At 41.3% G+C, this 17,214-nt stretch overlaps 1 protein-coding gene across 2 annotated transcripts; it reads right to left on the bottom strand.

The window, feature by feature from the left end:
• Positions 1-2,062: 2,062 nt before the first annotated feature.
• Positions 2,063-13,259, bottom strand: ZFP69B (ZFP69 zinc finger protein B). 2 transcript variants are annotated; one of them, XM_036860077.1, is made up of 6 exons: positions 13,099-13,259; positions 12,159-12,593; positions 8,812-8,897; positions 7,777-7,903; positions 7,415-7,510; positions 2,063-3,480 (listed from the first exon to the last, which is right to left on the bottom strand). In XM_036860077.1, the coding sequence occupies exons 2-6, from the start codon at positions 12,283-12,285 to the stop codon at positions 2,312-2,314; spliced, it is 1,605 nt and encodes a 534-aa protein (XP_036715972.1). In that variant the 5' UTR covers positions 12,286-12,593; positions 13,099-13,259; the 3' UTR covers positions 2,063-2,311. The 2 variants fall into 2 exon arrangements, with proteins under 2 accessions (XP_036715972.1, XP_036715979.1); XM_036860084.1 differs by having other exon boundaries at positions 13,108-13,259.
• Between the last annotated feature and the right edge of the window lie 3,955 nt (positions 13,260-17,214).

Below are 17,214 nucleotides of genomic sequence, written 5' to 3'. Positions count from 1 at the left end.
GAGACAATAGTAAATAATAAGCATAGTAAATATGTAAATTATCTAGTATGTTAGGTGATATGTGATATGGACAAAGAATAGAACAAATTAAGGGGGGGTTGGGAATATTGAAGTTAGGGGGTAAGTGACAGGTTGCAGTATTAAGTAGCATGGTCAGAACAGGCTTCAGTGAAAAGGCAACATTGAGCAAATATGAGAAGGGAAGGGTAGGATGTCTGAAGAAACAGCTAGTGCAAAGGCTCAATGGCAGGAAGAGGTTGGAGTTCAAAAAAAAGGTCTGGGCTGGGGACGTGAATTTGGCAATTAAACAGATAGTATTTTAAGCTATAAGACATTATATGAGATCACTGAGGCAGGGACTCACTGAGGCAGAGAAAAGTGATGGTCATGCCTTTCACTAAAAGAAGCAATCAGAGAAACCCAAATTCTTGGGAAATCTAAGACCACAGAAACATGGACAAACATATAAGGAACAGTGAGCATCCTCACTGCCCTCTGCCCATCAAAGTCATACGGGACTTAAGAGTTAGAAGCCAGTTTTTTTTTTTTTTAAGTAAATATACTAATAGAAAATATCTAGAGAAAATGGTATATATTCTGGATTAACAGCTTTACTTTTGATAGTTCACACAATGCTCAGGCAGTTGAATTGCTTGTTCTTCCATTTAAGAGTAAGAAGTTGAACTTGACCAATCTTCAATTATGTTTGGAAGGATGCAGTATTTATAAATACAGTGAAGTACTATGAATCAACTCCTCCACTTCTTCTCTCATACTTCCCTGCCTCAGTTTGGCCTGTGGTCATTTTCTCCCTGGTCTTCTTTGGTGGGCCTCTAGATGTCTTTTTCTGGGGCTATCTCAAAGACCCTCCCACTCAGCAGAAAGCACATTTTTGAATCTAATACTGTACATTTGGCAAATGGAAAGTCAAAAACAATTAAAATGGCAGCCACCAATCTTAATATATCTTCAAAAAACCATCAATATGTATTAAGGAATTATGGCCTAATCTTCTTACGTGTAATAATGGAATTGCAGTTAAGTCTTAAAAGAGTGGTGGTTATCTTTTAGAGATACATCTCAAAGCACTTGTGGATGAACAAAAAAAGTATCATTATGAAATAAAGTCTGCATAAATATCTCCATAAATAATTCCTAGGCTTCCACAACAGCATTACAATTGTGATATAAAAAAAAAAACTTTTTGCAACAAAATACCAAAGGAATTGGAAAGGAAATAAGATTTTTGGCATAGATATAAACAAACATACAAATTTGACATTAAATGACAGTCCATTGTCAGTATTAATCATTTTACATACTCTATAGCAGGAGTGGCAAACTACAACCCTCGGGCTAAATGCAACTCAAACTTGTCTTTTAAATAAAGCTTATTGGAACACAGCTACACCCATTCATTTGTCAGTGGTTCTCAACTAGCAACTACCTTGCCCTCCAGGGGACATCTAGCAATGTCTGGGGAAAGTTTTGGTCGTCACAATGGATATGGGGACTACTGGCATCCAGTGGACAGGGATGCTGCTAAACACCCTACAATGCACAGGATGGCTGCCCATAACAAAGTATCTGGCCCCAAAATATCAGCAGTGCCAAGATTGAGATACCCTGATTTATATATTGTCTCTGGATGCTTTTGCACTAAAATGGTAGAGTTGAGTAGTTCTGACAGAGGCCATATGGCCTACAACACCTAACATATTTACTATCTGGCCCTTTATAGAAAAAGTTTGCCAATTCCTCTCTATAGAAAACCATAAAATATAAGTATCTCATGTATAGCAGATTATCTATCAAGTCTAGAAAACTCCCTTTAACATTATTTCTTCTAGAAATGAGACAACTGACATTTCTATTTATACCTCTTCTAGCCATATAAAGGGCTATAGTAAAGATTATATTTTATTCTGATTCATTAAAGGGATATTTAAAACAGTGACTCTCAAAGCCAATCACAGATCACTGGCCTGTTGTGATGATTTCACTGGCCCACAGTGAAATGAGAAAAATAAAGACAAATTTGGGAGATTTTCATAAAGCCAATTTAATTCAATGTAAAGGGCTGTTCTCTACAAATATATCCTTCCTGTACTTTTAAATATTAAAATGTCCTTTCTTTTCTGAAACAATGTGTATAATAGGTAGTTTTTTTTTAATATGGCAAAATTAATAGTTGTAACATTGGGTCAAACCATTAAAAAAAAATTATTGGTTCTTGAAATCCAAAAGTCAGAAAACCACAGATTTAGAGGCTTTTGCTCCAATTTGGGGATTCTTTGATGTTGAACTTATTTCACATATCATTGCTGAAGGAATTTCTTAAATGTGTTTTGCAATGTCGAATAAGTGATGAACTACAGCTGAAGGCTTTTCCACATTCATTACAATCATATGGTTTTTCTCCAGTATGAATTCTCTGATGTTTAGCAAAGGATGAATCATGCCTGAAGGCTTTCCCACAATGACTGCATTCATAAGGTTTCACTCCAGTATGGACTCTTTGATGGATAGAAAGATGTATTCTCTGGCTAAAGGCTTTCCCACATTCCTTACATTTATATGGTCTTTCCCCAGTATGAGTTCTCTGGTGTTGAGTTAGGTATGTGCTGTGGCTGAAGGTTTTACTGCATACATTACAAATATAGGGTTTCACACCAGTATGAATAATCTCATGTTGCCTGAGGTGTCTAATCTGGAAAAATGCTTTTCCACAGTCTTTGCATGTAAAAGGTTTCTCTCTGACATGAGTTCTCAGATGCTGGATCAGTCCAATGCTCTGGCTGAATGCTTTCTCACATACACCACATTCATAGGGTTTCTCCCCAGTATGAATTCTAACATGTTGAGTAAGAGATGATGGATGTCTGAAGGTTTTCCCGCATTCTTTACACTCATAGGGTTTCTCGCCAGTATGGATTCTCTGATGTGGAATAAGGGATGAACTTTGGCTAAAGGCTTTTCCACATTCTTTACATCTGAAAGGTTTCTCTCCAGTATGAATTCTCATGTGTTCTGTAAGATGAATGAGCTGTTTGAAGATTTTCTCACAAATATTACATTCAAAGGTTTTCATTCTTGTATAATTCCTTGAATGATTAATCAAACCTAAATTGCATCTACTTTTCTTTCTAGATATGTCATATTTATGGTGTCTTTTTCTTGGAGGATCTATTGGTCCTGGAATAACTTTTGAGCACACATTAATACTTTTCACACATCTGTTAGATTCTTGGCCTCTCTCCTGCATGAGTGTTTTCTTGTGGATCAAGAGGATTTGCCCTGCACCCATTCCTTGGTTCTCCTGGTGGTTTTCTAACTTATGACATTTGGAGACCCTTCCCAATGTGGAAACCAAGGTGCTTCCTCTTGTGGACCTTTCCATCATCAGGTCATGGTGTAATTCTTCCCATGAGATGTCATTCTTTAAGACTGACTTTTTGGTTTCTGTTTCATCTTCCAAGCCTGAAAGAAATCCAAAAATATAAATAACTCATATTCACTGACTTTTAAAAAATAAAAGGCCACAGTGAGAACAGGAGGGAAAAATATATATATACTAGGTACAGGAGGGTTGGACTGTCTTCAAATAGGATCCTGCCACCTAGAGAGCTGATATGAAAGTAACAAAGTGGTCAACACAAACAAGCTGTTAAAAGTATGTAAGGTGCCTTTAAAAATTGGGAGGAGTTCATCCATGAGAATCGCAAGAGGAAATGGACTAAGAAGAAAGCATCACTGGAAGGGCAAATATCAAGAGATAAGACAAGGAGATATGAATTCTAACACGATATCATCTCGAGCTCATATTTCTATGACAAAATTTTATTTACTTAAAAAAATTTAAGTATCTCATACTCTGTGCATGTTAAAATAAAACATCAAATAATATAGAAATGCATTCACTGAAAAAGGATAGCCTCTCTCAATCTCATCCCCATTTCCTTTAATCTCTTAGGATTTTGGAATGCATCTGTTCACATTTCTCAATAATATACACATGTGAATGTGTGCATTTGTGTATATATGGTCATAAATATACATTTCTACCCAAAAAAGGGGATCATGGAGTACATATAGTTCTGCATCTGTTTTGTTTTTTTTAAACTCAATTATATGTCTGTACATTTAGATTTATCTCATTCTTTTTAACAATTGTATTACATTCTACTTACAGACATATTTGTTTGACTTTACTAAAAAATATTCAGGTTGTCTCTGATTTTTCACTTTGTCATTATATATAAGTTTGTGTACACTCCTGTCAATGTTTCATAGGATTTACTAAAAAGGAAGTATTGGGTTATGGGTATGTGGGCTATCAGTGAATATGGGTGCCCTTCCCTGCAAACTCACTGGATTTTTATCAATCTTCATAATTTCTGCCTATATAAGAGGTGAAAAATGATTTCTTAATTTGTGACCAAACATTAATTACACTGTAAAATCTTAAAAGATAGAGAATATGTATTTTATCCATAGTATACATGACGCAGCATTTTTGGATGAGGGAGTTTCCTGGATTTTTACTCTCTATTCCTATCCAACCATTCTGGACCCTGTCATCCTAAAGCACCAATATTTCCTGTTCACGGCAAAATCTTAGTCCCCAGAATGTCTAACCTCATTTTAGTAATAGCGCATACAAAGTACTTGGTAATAGCTGAATAAATTTTGGAGTGGACTCAAAAAGCAAGTAGAGATGTTTGGATTACTTACTACAGGGAATAAGGAGGCATTTAACTTTTCTTTTTAGGGTAAAAAAAAAAGATAAATGTGATATTTCAAGTGGTCAAATCTGGCAGTAACATTCAAAATGATTCAGAAAAAAAAGGAAGACATCAACAAATACAACTAGAAATTATAGTAATTGGCATGGGATGATGGGAACCTGGCTTAGCAAGGTATCAACAGAGATGAAGAGTAGAAGTGGACCTAGCAGGTAATATCAAAGAAGAAACCATGGAGAATGAGGGAAAAACAGAGTAGAAAGCATGATACATTCTTGCTGATACCATGATTTCTAGTCTCAGAGGCTAAAAGAACAGGAGGAGTCAGGATGAGAACTTTGTTTGGGAGAGAAGATAGCTTCTGTTTTTGGATGTGCTGGGCTTGAAGTAACAACAGCATGTCTATATAGAGATGTCCCAAACACCAGGGATATGTGAGAATAGAGTTCATATGAACATATATGACAAAGATGAAAATATGGGGAATATAGATGTCAAAGGGATAGTTGAGACCATCATAATGCATTTGTGGGAGTTTGTGCAGAAACAGAACAGCAGTGTAAAAGACAGAGGCTCCTCAGGGATTGTGGCAGAGACTGTTGGCCATTCTGAAATCTCTTCTCCCTACTTCTGGACACACAACTATACTATATTTCTCAACCTTCCTTGAATTTGATTGAGTGAAGTGACAAGGTCTCCCCCATTAAGTGAATGAGAGTGAAAAGTGATGTTAGCCATTCTAGTCTGGCCTGTAAAAACCACCCAAATGAACCCCTTTGTGCTCTTCTTCTACTGCTGGCCAAACTTAGATGATGAGGAGGCCCTCGAGGATGATGGAACCACCATGTGGAAGGAATCTCTGTCCCTGAATTGTCAGGGGGAAAAGAACTGTCCACTGAACTAAAAAGATCAATACATGAGCAAGAAAGTCCTATTCTGTGTGAGCCAAACTTTAGAGTCTATATACTATAGTAGTTTAGCTTAGTCTAACAAAGGCGTCAATTATATATCTGCATTAAAAAAGGAGACTTATGAGAAGCATTGAAGAAGCAATAAGAGAGATAGAGGAGAAAAAAATTATTAAATTAGCTGGTGGAAGAACAGATACCAAGAAGGTGGGCTTCCCTGGTGGCGCAGTGGTTGAGAATCTGCCTGCCAATGCAGGGGACACGGGTTCGAGCCCTGGTCTGGGAAGATCCCACATGCCGCGGAGCAAGTAGGCCCGTGAGCCACAGCTACTGAGCCTGCCCATCTGGAGCCTGTGCTCCGCAACAAGAGAGGCCGCGACAGTGAAAGGCCTGCACACCGCAATGAAGAGTGGCCCCCGCTTGTCGCAACTCGAGAAAGCCCTCGCACAGAAACGAAGACCCAACACAGCCAAAAATAAATATAAAATAAATTAAAAAAAAAAAAAGACCTAAAGAAGAAATACATGGCGAATATCTTTAAAAAAAAAAAAAAAAAAAAAAGATACCAAGAAGGTGGTGTGGTCTATATAACCTAATGCTGCCCTGCAGGACAGCACCATAAGAACACAAACTGTGGCAGCTTCCCTGGTGGCACAGTGGTTAAGAATCCGCCTGCCAATGCGGGGGACATGGGTTCGAGCCCTGGTCCAGGAAGATCCCACATGCCACGAAGCAACTAAGCCCATGTGCCACAACTACTGAGCCTGAGCTCTAGAGCCCACGAGCTACAACTACTGAAGCCCCCATGTCACAACTACTAAAGCCCATGTGCCTAGAGCCCGTGCTCCACAATGAGAAGCCCGCGCACCACATGAAGAGTAGCCCCTGCTCACTGCAACTAAAGAAAGCTCGTGCGCAGCAACGAAGACCCAATGCAGCCAAAAATAAAATAAATAAATAAAAATTTTTAAAAAATTTAAAAAATAAAAATGGGTTGTATCAAAAAATAAGAACACAAACTGTGGAGTCAGAATGATTAGACAAATACTGATTCCACCAAGTAGTAGCTAAACGATCATGTACAGATTTCTTAACCTAAGAGCCTTTTTTTTCCTCATTTGTAAGATGGGGTTAAAGTAGGCACAGGACTCGCAGAAGCCAGCTTGGAAAACAGTGTCATTATTACTGTTCTTAGAAGTTGAAGAAGACTATTAAAAGCCATTGGATTTGGTAAGATGGAATTCTGTGGTGACTTCTCAAAGAGTCGTAAATTATCTGAAATAAAAGTTAAATTACACAAGTTAAAAGTAGAATCAGAATTGAAGATATGGTCATAGAATAAGATTTAGGGAAAAAATTTAAATGGAATCATCAGAGAAAGTGAAAGTCATGATAAAATAACATAACGATCTGGTGAAGGGTACTGTCTTTATGAGGAGAGATCCACGGATAACTGAATGTATAGGAGAAAGAAACTATGATCAGGGTAAGGTTTAGAATGCTGGAGAAAGCAAGAAAACCACAAATGTCAGGTCAGGAGAAATGGTGAAGGCAGCTAACCCTGATGAGAAAGCCATCTCTTTTCCTCTGACTCCAAAGAAACTAATGAGAAGAGGCAAGTGCAGGAAAGGGGGACAGAGTGGTAATCAGGTTTCTTGTGGGTCTCACCCGGGGGGCTGCAGCCTCCCCCATGGCCTGAAGAAGCCTTTAAGCCGAACTCTCTCGCAAACGTGACAAAGCCTCCATCTGCCTTGCTCTTACCTGGACTTGGACCTCCTGAAATCTCTCTCTCCATCAGCCATGGTTCTCCTCCCTTCTCCAACTGGGAAATCACACCAGGTTTGGGAAGCTGATATCCTGCTCGTGAAGAAGAAGAAAACTACATGTGCTGAGGTCAAAGAGGCATCCCAAGAATTTAAAGATAGTTCTTTGTTATTCAGGCCTTCTGAAGGGTAGAGTAGAAAGACCAGGGCAGAAAAGACCACAGCAATCCTGACTTGATGTTCAGAAGGAACTAGAAATCTCTCACACAGAACCCAAAGACCAAGCATACCACTTAACTTAGAAATAAAGATTTTTATTCCAATAGGCAGGTTCTAGTTACAAGGGGAACCCATCCTTACCCACTGAGACCAGGTTCCCATAGTTCTCCAGCATCACCTCCCGGTACAGATTCCGGTGAGCAGGGGCCAGCTGCCCCCACTCCTCCTGGGTGAAGTCCACAGATATGTCTTTGAAGGTTAACAGTTCCTAGAACATCAAATATGTTCCTTTTCAGCCAGAGTTAGGAAGTTGTTCTAACCTTGTCTAGATGCTAACAGATTTTAGCCAAGTTTTCCTGGACACCCTCTTTTTTTTTTTTTTTTTAAAGCAAATCCATCACAGGGGTGGAGAAACACCACTCAGCAGAGATTCTCCTCAGGCTAGACAGGTCTAGTCTATGTCAGTCTGTATGTAAGGACTTAAATTTATGAGGTAGTCTGCCACTAAAATTCCTTAAGTATGGAATTAAGACTATTTTAATGCTTTTTATGTATTGTAAATAATTCTGGAATGCATTTCAGGCCTACTAGACACTAGCCTCCATATTTAACCGATAAATTTGAGGAAGGTTAAAGACATGGGACTAAACCCTGTACCATGTGATTTTGGAAGTTATGATCACTCCACTTTAAAACTCTTCTGTTCTCTAATAATATCTCCTTCTATATTGGTTTTCTCTGATTACTCTCAAATTCTCTTGAGTTTCCCTATGCTTCTGGGGTTTGGCTGTGCAGAGCTTTGCCTGCCGGTGTCACTGGTTTTCTGATGAGCTCATGTATGATACGCAGAAACTATTAAACTGCTCTTGGAAATGACATCTTGAGATGCTTAAGGGCAAGAATTATATTCTATACTTTTTCTCTCTTACACACACACACTCACACACATGATTTTTAAATTTGTTGTATAAATGGCTAGAGGTTTGCTAGAAACAAGAGGGTTTCTGAGGAAGGTTACTACAGGTGGGGAAAATGCCTGTGAAACCAATCCATGCAGCCTGGTTTCTAACAGGCTAAGAAAATCCAATCCAGGAAGTCGAGTCAAAGAAAATCGAAGCCAGGGCTCTTAAAATCTGAGAAACAATTTCAAGAAAGTGACAGGAAACTCCAACCTACCTGGGATTCTGCAGTCAGGGACCCAGGTGTCACTTCATCCTTAAAACTTTCTCCCCGGGTCTCATCAGCATCCTGAGATAGCAGAACTGGGAAAGGAAAAGAGCTATGAGGTTTGCATCTTCCCAGATCCCCCAAATAGAAAAACTGCCTGCAGACCTGCTGAATATGGCCCCTCTCTCAATACATTCAATACAATGAGGGACATTCAGAGCAACTCAAGAGCAGGCTGGAGCCTCCTTAAGGAGGAGGATCTGCAGTGCGCTGACTGGGGGATTAATGTTTCCCAATGGACAACGCTGGTCCAAAAGCACAGACCTACCAGGCCATTCCTTTGTACAAAAATCCTCAAAGGTTCCTCACTTTCAAGAAAGAAAAATCCAAACACTTTACCATAGACTTCAAGATCCTCCACAACCAGTCCAAAGCTGCTTCTTCAAGTATTACCTGCCTCTAAACACCATCCTTCATCCTCTGGACACACCCACCACATAATCCTATTCACCATTCTTTGAACATACCTGGATAGCACCCACCTCAGTACTTTCCCCCAAGTCCTACTCAGTGAAAAACTGAGGTATCCTTCTAGACCAGTTCGAGTGAAGTTTTCTCAGAGCCCCTTAATGAGGGGAAAGCTTCCTCTCCCCTGTATTCCTCCAACGCTTGGTTTTTATCTCTACACTGGTATCTATCTCAGGCTGCCTCCTATATTTATTTTTATACTTATCACTGTCAATTGAGTATTAGTATGAGTATATGCATAGAAACTGTATCTGGTTCATTTTTTCCCATCTGCTATTTAAGCACAACTAAATTATGCCAGGCTGCTAGAATTCAAGAAATACTGGCTGAAATTTGACATATTAAAAATATGAACTAGCAATTAAGGCACATGAATTATTATCCTTGTATTTTTCCCTTAACTTTTTATCATGAATATTGAACACCCATATATCTAACACATTAAATGATCGTTAACATTTGCCATATTTGTTTCATCTATCTATATTTTTTTCTGAACCATTTCAAAGTTGCAGACATCATGATACTTCCTCCCTAAATACTTCAAAGAATCTTCTCCTGCATAACCATGATACCAATTATCACACTTCAGAGAGTTAACAATAATTCCATAGGATCATCTAAATATTCAGTCCATATTCAGATTTCCTCAACTGTTCCCAAACTGTCTTTTATCCTAGATTTTTTCCAGTTAAGGCTCACACATTTTAAGTGGTTATTATTCAAAGTCTCTCTTACTCTAGACAGTACTTGCCTTTCTTTCATGACACTGGCATCGGCTTACTGTATCCTCATGGTGGGGTTTCTCTTATTTCTCCATCCCCTGTATTTTCTTTAAACCAGAAGTTCAGCCTTTAAGATTAATTTGGATCAGGTTAAACATTTTAGGCAGGGATCCTTCATGGGTGATACCATGTGCTTTATATTACATCACCCAGAAGGCACAAAATGTCAGGTTATCCCATCACTGGGACACTTGGTTAAGATAGTGATCACTAGGACCTCCCTGGTGGCGCAGTGGTTAAGAATCCATCTGCCAATGTAGGGGACACGGGTTCGAGCTCTGGTCCGGGAATATCCCACATGCTGCAGAGCAACTAAGCCCGTGCGCCACAACTACTGAGCCTGTGCTCTAGAGCCCGGAAGCCACAACTACTGAAGCCCGCACGCCTAGAGCCCGTGCTCCGCAACAAGAGAAGCCCGCGCACCGCAACGAAAAGTAGCCCTGCTCGCCACAACTAGAGAAAGCCTGTGCGCAGCAACGAAGACCCAACGCAGCCAAATATAAATAAAATTATAAAAAACCAAAAGATAGTGACCACTAGATCTTGTCATTGAAAAAGTATGTCCTTTCCCTGGCATTTAGCAAGTGATTTGTGGGGGCCATACCTTGACACCATGTGAATATCCTATTCCCTACCAACCTTCCAATTACTTCATTTACAGTAAAATATTCTATCATTCTTTCTACATTTATTATTGGCAGGTATTCTCTGAAAAGGATGTAAAAAGCAAGGTAAATGCATCCTTCATTCCCATAAAAACCTATTTTCAAAGTAAGAAATCAGTGTATTAATCACTTCCAATATGGCAGATGAGTTTTCTCCCCCCCTTTTTCTCTGCTATATTTATTTATTTTGGGGAGTTTCCTAAATTCTTTTTCTTTTTTTTTAAATTTTTATTGGCGTATAGTTGCTTTACAATGTTGTGTTAGTTTCCGCTGTACAGCAAAGTGAATCAGTTATACATATACATATATCCACTCTTTTTTAGAGTCCCTTCCTATTTAGGTCACCACAGAGCACTGAGTAGAGTTCCCTGTGCTATACAGAGTAGGTTCTCATTAGTTTTCCATTTTATAAATAGTAGTGTATATATGTCAATCCCAATCTCCCAATTCATCCCATCCCTCCTTCCCCCCTTGGTAACCATAAGTTTATTTTCTCCATCTGTGACTCTCTTTCTCTATTTTAAGTGTCATCATGAATGTGTGGAGTTTTACTTATTTAAGGTGTTACAATCAATCTGGACACTTAGGGTTTCCCTGGTGGCGCAGTGGTTAAGAATCCGCCTGCCAATGCAGGGGAAACGGGTTCGAGCCCTGGTCCAGGAAGATCCCACATGACTTGGAGGAACTAAGCCCATGCATCACAACTACTGAGCCTGCACTCTAGAGCCCATGAGCCACAACTACTGAAGCCCGTGCTCTGCAACAAGAGAAGCCACCGCAGTGAGAAGCCCGCGCACTGCAATGAAGAGTGGCCTCCGTTCGCTACAACTAGAGAAAGCCTGCGCCCAGCAACGAAGACCCAACGCAGCCAAAAATAAAATAAATAAATAAATAAAAGGCCCTTTAAAAAAAATCTGGACACTTAAACTGTCCCCAATTTGAACCGGGCTTCTGCATCCTTCTGGTAGACGTCCATTGGTCTTTGAGCTCTTCCTTGCTATTCTAGCACAAGATACTCCAGTCTCACCTGGTACTTTCCCTGCTGCCTTCTACTTCTGGCCTACCCACCCCATACCTGGACAGGTCATTCATTTGATTCACATTTCCTCACTGTAAAATAAGGAAAATCAGGCAAGTCCTCCCAGCCCCACGCACCCATGGGGAAGATAAAAAGAAATAACATACACAACCATGACACTGAAATATTAGTTTTAGGCTGAACTAACCACTACTACTTGGGAAAACCCCAAGCCAGGAGCAATAATCGAGAACTCCAGAGACCTTTTACCTAAGTAGATGCTCTGCTCGGGTGCCCACTTTCCTTCCCACCCTAGTCGATGCTGCTCTGCCTCCCTCCCACCCAGCAGTCTATTCTCACCGTCTCCTTCAAATATCTTAGTCACGTCCTCCCACAGGGGCGCCCCCTCCGTGGCCTTCTTTGGATGGTGCAACTTCACCCAGGTGCTGGCCTCGACGGGCAGGGTGAATAGGAGTCTCTGAAGCATGATGACTTCAGCGCTCCTTTCTGGCGAACTGTAGCTCAGCTCACAGGGCAGAGAGTCCTGACTGGGCTTGTCCACTTTTGATGAGGAAACTGCCGGAAACTGACGGGAGGCTTCACAGTGGCACAGGTGTCCTCCACGCTCAGGAACCCGGCGAACATACAGCACCAAAATCCGGAGTCCGGACCTTTTCACTCCCTAGGCTCTCAAGGAACACGTCCCATCCTTGCGCTCCATCTGTCTCCTCAGCAGGCAGCGGGAGGCTCCAGGTGTTTATTCTAAATCGCCAAGTCTACAGGCCCCTAGCCATGCTGGTTAGAAAACATCAGAGTCAGCAAAAGGATCCGGAAAGTTCAATCACATGGTCAGAATTCTAGAACTTGCACCAATCACTGAACATTTTTTACAAAAGATACATGGAGACCGTGGATATACACAGTCCATATGGTCCAAAACACTGCGCTGGGGTCATGAAGCATAAAGGGGTAAATAAAACCCAATTCTTTGTTTTAGGCAGCACTAGGTTTAAAGTAGTCTGAGATTTGGAATCAAAAAGGATCTGGCTTTGAATCCCAGCTCCTTCCCTTGCCGGCTGCGGCAAATCACGTAACCCCGCTAATCCAGTTTCCTCCTCCCGAAATGGAGAGGATAAACCTTTTCTCCAGGGCTGAACCGCACGGCCCTGCCCTCGCAGCCTTTGTCTGAGCCCGACTCTGGGGCGCGGGGCACACTGCGCGCCACGGGTGACGGCGGGCGGGGCCGAGGCGGCGCTACCCGGCTTGTCCCCTCCCCAGACCCAGGGAAGCCCTGGCTCACCCCTCTCACCAGCTCGGGCCGCACGCCCTAGTCTTCCTGCCGCGACGGACCGGTCTCCGCGCAGTGCCAAGATGCCCCCCGTAGCGCAGTCCGGCTGGTGCGCCTGCGCGGCAGCAGCCTCAGCGCGCGGTTCCCGGCGTCCTGCGGGGCAGCCTGCCAGCTCGCCGGCGTCTCCCGGGATGCGCCCCGGGATACGGTCCCATCACTCTCCGTTTGCACGCAGCTCGGGACCCGAACCCAGGGTGAAGCAGCCTGCTACTGCGGAAGGAAACAAAGCCTGTGTTCCCGTCCCCGCCGAGACTACTGAATAGAACCGGCTCCCCTCTGCCAGGCATAGACGTGTGAATGTTTCCGCCGGGAGATTTGAAACCCTTGACAAAGGGAAACATCTGTATCTCTTTTTTGTCGAAACAACGTTGGTGTAAAAGAATCCCTACCGGGCTTCCCTGGTGGCGCAGTGGTTGAGAATCTGCCTGCCAATGCAGGGGACACGGGTTCGAGCCCTGGTCTGGGGAGATCCCACATGCTGCAGAGCAACGAGGCCCGTGAGCCACAACTACTGAGCCTGCGCGTCGGGAGCCTGTGCTCCGCAACAGGAGAGGCCGCGATAGTGAGAGGCCCGCGCACTGCGATGAAGAGTGGCCCCCACTTGCCACAACTGGAGGGAGCCCTCGCACAGAAGCGAAGACCCAACACAGCCATGGATAAATAAATAAATAAATAAAATTTAAAAATAATAATAATAATAATTTAAAAAAAAAAGAATCCATACCACTTTCACTTAATATGTACGTAGAAAAGACTGAAAGTGGAATGGAATCCAGTGTTTCATTAGAAGAATACCACGGTCAGGTAGTTGTTTGTCCTAATATTCAATAAGTTCTTATGCTAATTGCTTTCCTTATATTTCTAAAATGCCACAAAATACGAAATAACTGTTACCTGTAATCTCACCAAGCAGAGTAACCATTGCTAACATTTGGTGCACAGACACCTACCTACACACACACAATTTTTAAAATGCATTTTTATGTATTTTCTGCAAAAATGATTATACCGTAATGCTGTTTTATTTTCTACATCAATAGCCTACAAAAATAACAATTCAGAAAATAGAATAAAACTATGTGATTGCTGAACTTCCCTGGTGGTCCAGTGGTTAAGACTCTGCGCTTGGACTGCAGAGGGCGCGAGTTCCGTCTCTGGTCAGGGAAGTTCCGCATGCCGCGCGGTGCGGCCAAAGACAAAAAACCACAACAAAACAAAAAAACGATGTGATTGCTAGCTATTATGAACTGAATGTCTCTGTCTCCCCACCCAGCCCTCCAAATTCATACGTTGAAGCTCTAACCCCCAGTGTAGCTATATTTGGAGTAAGGAAGTACAGATCTTGGACTTCCCTGGTGTCACAGTTGTTAAGAATCCGCCTGCCAATGCAGGGCACACGGGTTGGAGCCCTGGTCCGGGAGTATCCCACATGCCGCGGAGCAACAAAGCCCATGCGGCCAGGAGCCACAACTACTGAAGCCCACGCGCCTAGAGTCCCTGCTCTGCAACAAGAGAAGCCACCGCAATGAGAAGCCTGCACTGCAGCAAAGAGTAGCCCCCGCTCTCTGCAACTAGAGAAAGCCCCTGAGCAGCAACGAAGACCCAACGCAGCCAAAATTAAATTAATTAATAAAATAAATTTTAAAAAAAAAGTATAGACCTTCCTGGGCTTATGATGGGGTTACATCCAGATAAGCCCATGATAAATTGAAAATACAGTAAGTCAGAAATGCATTTAATACACCTAACCTACCAAACATCATAGCTTAGCCTAGCCTACCTTAAACGTGCTCAGACCCTTACATTACCCTACAGTTGGGCAATATCGTCTAACATGAAGCCTATTTTATAATAAAGTATTGAATATCTCATGTAATTTACTGAATACTGTACTGAAAGTGAAAAACAGAATGGCTGTGTGGGTGCAGAATGGTTGTAAGTACATTGATTGTTTATCCTTATGACTGTGACTGACTGGGAGCTGAGGCTCACTGCCACTGCCCAGTATCATGAGAGGGTATTATACCAAATATTGCTAGCCCAGGAAAAGATTAAAATTCAAATTATGGTTTCTACTGAATACATATCACTTTCACAGAACCGTAAAGTTGAAAGATTATAAGTTGGGGACTGTCTGTAATTAAGATTAAATGAGGTCATAAGGGTGGGGCCCTGATCCTATAGGATTAGTGTCTTTTTAAGAAGAGACACCAGAAGGCTTAATCTCTCTCTGAAGGCAGACACTGAGGAAAGGTAATATGAGGATTTAGCAAGAAGTCACCATATACAGACAGGAAGAGAGCCCTCATCAGAAACTGATCCTGCCAAATCTTGATCTGGGACTTCTAGCTTTCAGAACTGTGAAAAAATAAATTTCCATTGTTTAAGCCGCCCAGTCTATGATATTTTGTTATAGCAGCCCAAGCAGACTAACACACCAGCATATAGTATTTACAGAGTATGAAGCTTTGTTCTAAGTGCATTACATATTTTTTTAATTAATTAACTAATTAATTTTTTTGGCTGTGTTGGGTCTAAGTTGCTGCATGCGGGCTTTCTCTAGTTGCAGCAAGTGGGGCCTACTCTTTGTTGTGGTGCCTGGGCTTCTCACTGCAGTGACTTCTCTGTTGTGGAGCATGGGCTCTAGGCACATGGGCTCAGTAGTTGTGGCTCACAGGCTCTAGAGCACAGGCTCAGTAGTTGTGATGCACGGCCTTAGTTGCTCTGTGGTATGTGGGATCTTCCCAGACCAGGGCTTGAACCTGTGTCCCCTGTGTTGGCAGGCGGATTCTTAACCACTGCGCCACCAGGGAAGTCCCGTATTACATATTTTAACCAATGTAGTCCTCATAACAACCCCTTGAGGTAAATGTTATTATTATTCCCACTTTGCAGATAAGAAAACTGAGGTTTGGAGAAGTTAAGTAACTTGCCCTGCATCATACAGCTTGCAAGTGGTGAATCCAGGCAGTCTGCGCTTCTGTCTACTACTCAACAAAAAAACAGCATAAAATATAGTACCAAGTTAATGGTAGAGTCTAGGTAGTGGTACATGGATGCTCACTGTAAAACTCTTTCAACTTTCCTGTATGTTTGAATATTTTCATAATAAAATATTGGAAAAATATTGCTAAGAACGAACAACAAGAGTTATGCAGAACATTATAAATAAAACCACAGAAGTTACTGATTTAAATGGAGAGAATAGTGATGTACACCATATTCATGGATTGGAATAGAACATTCTAAATATGTCACTTTTCCTCCTTTAATGCTCCACAATCAAAATCTCAACTTTTCCTTTTATTAAATTAAATGATTCTAAAGTTTACCTGGAATGCTAAGTATTCCAGAATGGCCAGTAAAATTTTCCAACAATAATGATGTCAGACTTGACCTACCAATATAATTGGTATAAATTGTTTTATCAATATAATATAAGGCACAATAATCAAAATAAGATAAAACTAGTGCCAAAATATACTCATAAATTAATGAAATGAAATTGGGACCCCCAAAACAGACTCGGTAATTCATTTAAATTTAAAATATTATAAAAGTGGCATTACAAATTAGTGGAGTGATGATGAATTATTCAGTTAAGTGTCATTAGGACAACTAGTTAGCCATTTAGGGAACTGTATTAGTCTGCTTGGGCTGCTACAACTAAATACCATAGAATGGATAGCTTAAACAGCAGAATTTTTTCTTTTTACAGCTCTGGAGGCTGGGGAGTCCAAGATCAAGGTGCTGGCAAGGTAGATTACATTCTGAGGACTCTTCTCTTGACTTGTAGGTAGTTGCCATCTTGCTGTGTGTGAGACCTCATGTGAGGTCTCACATGACCTCTTCTTGTATGCATATAGGAAGAGAGAGTGAGCTCTTTGGTGTTTTTTCTTATAAAGACACAAATCTTTTACTTAAGACCTCATTTAACCTAAGATCTTATCTCCAAGTACAGTCATATTGGGGCTTCAAACTGAATTTGAACTGGGCAGGGACACAAACATTCAGTCCACAACAGGAACAAATCAAGTTGGGTTTCTACTGTACATGTTACACATCATA

This window comes from Balaenoptera musculus, chromosome 1 (assembly GCF_009873245.2).
Source record: "Balaenoptera musculus isolate JJ_BM4_2016_0621 chromosome 1, mBalMus1.pri.v3, whole genome shotgun sequence".
In the NCBI taxonomy this organism is placed as follows: Eukaryota; Metazoa; Chordata; class Mammalia; order Artiodactyla; family Balaenopteridae; genus Balaenoptera; species Balaenoptera musculus.
Note: the sequence above shows the minus strand (reverse complement) of the source record. Positions and strands in the feature narration are given on the sequence as shown.

What these genes read in the sequence shown, in the direction of transcription:
- ZFP69B (XM_036860077.1), bottom strand. Translation starts at nt 12,285, where the DNA reads ATGCTTCAGAGACTCCTATTCACCCTGCCCGTCGAGGCCAGCACCTGG. An exon ending in CCCTGACTGCAGAATCCCAG is followed by an intron (nt 7,904 to 8,811) that starts GTAGGTTGGAGT and finishes TTGATGTTCTAG; the next exon opens with GAACTGTTAACCTTCAAAGA. An exon ending in TGGGAACCTGGTCTCAGTGG is followed by an intron (nt 7,511 to 7,776) that starts GTAAGGATGGGT and finishes CTTCACGAGCAG; the next exon opens with GATATCAGCTTCCCAAACCT.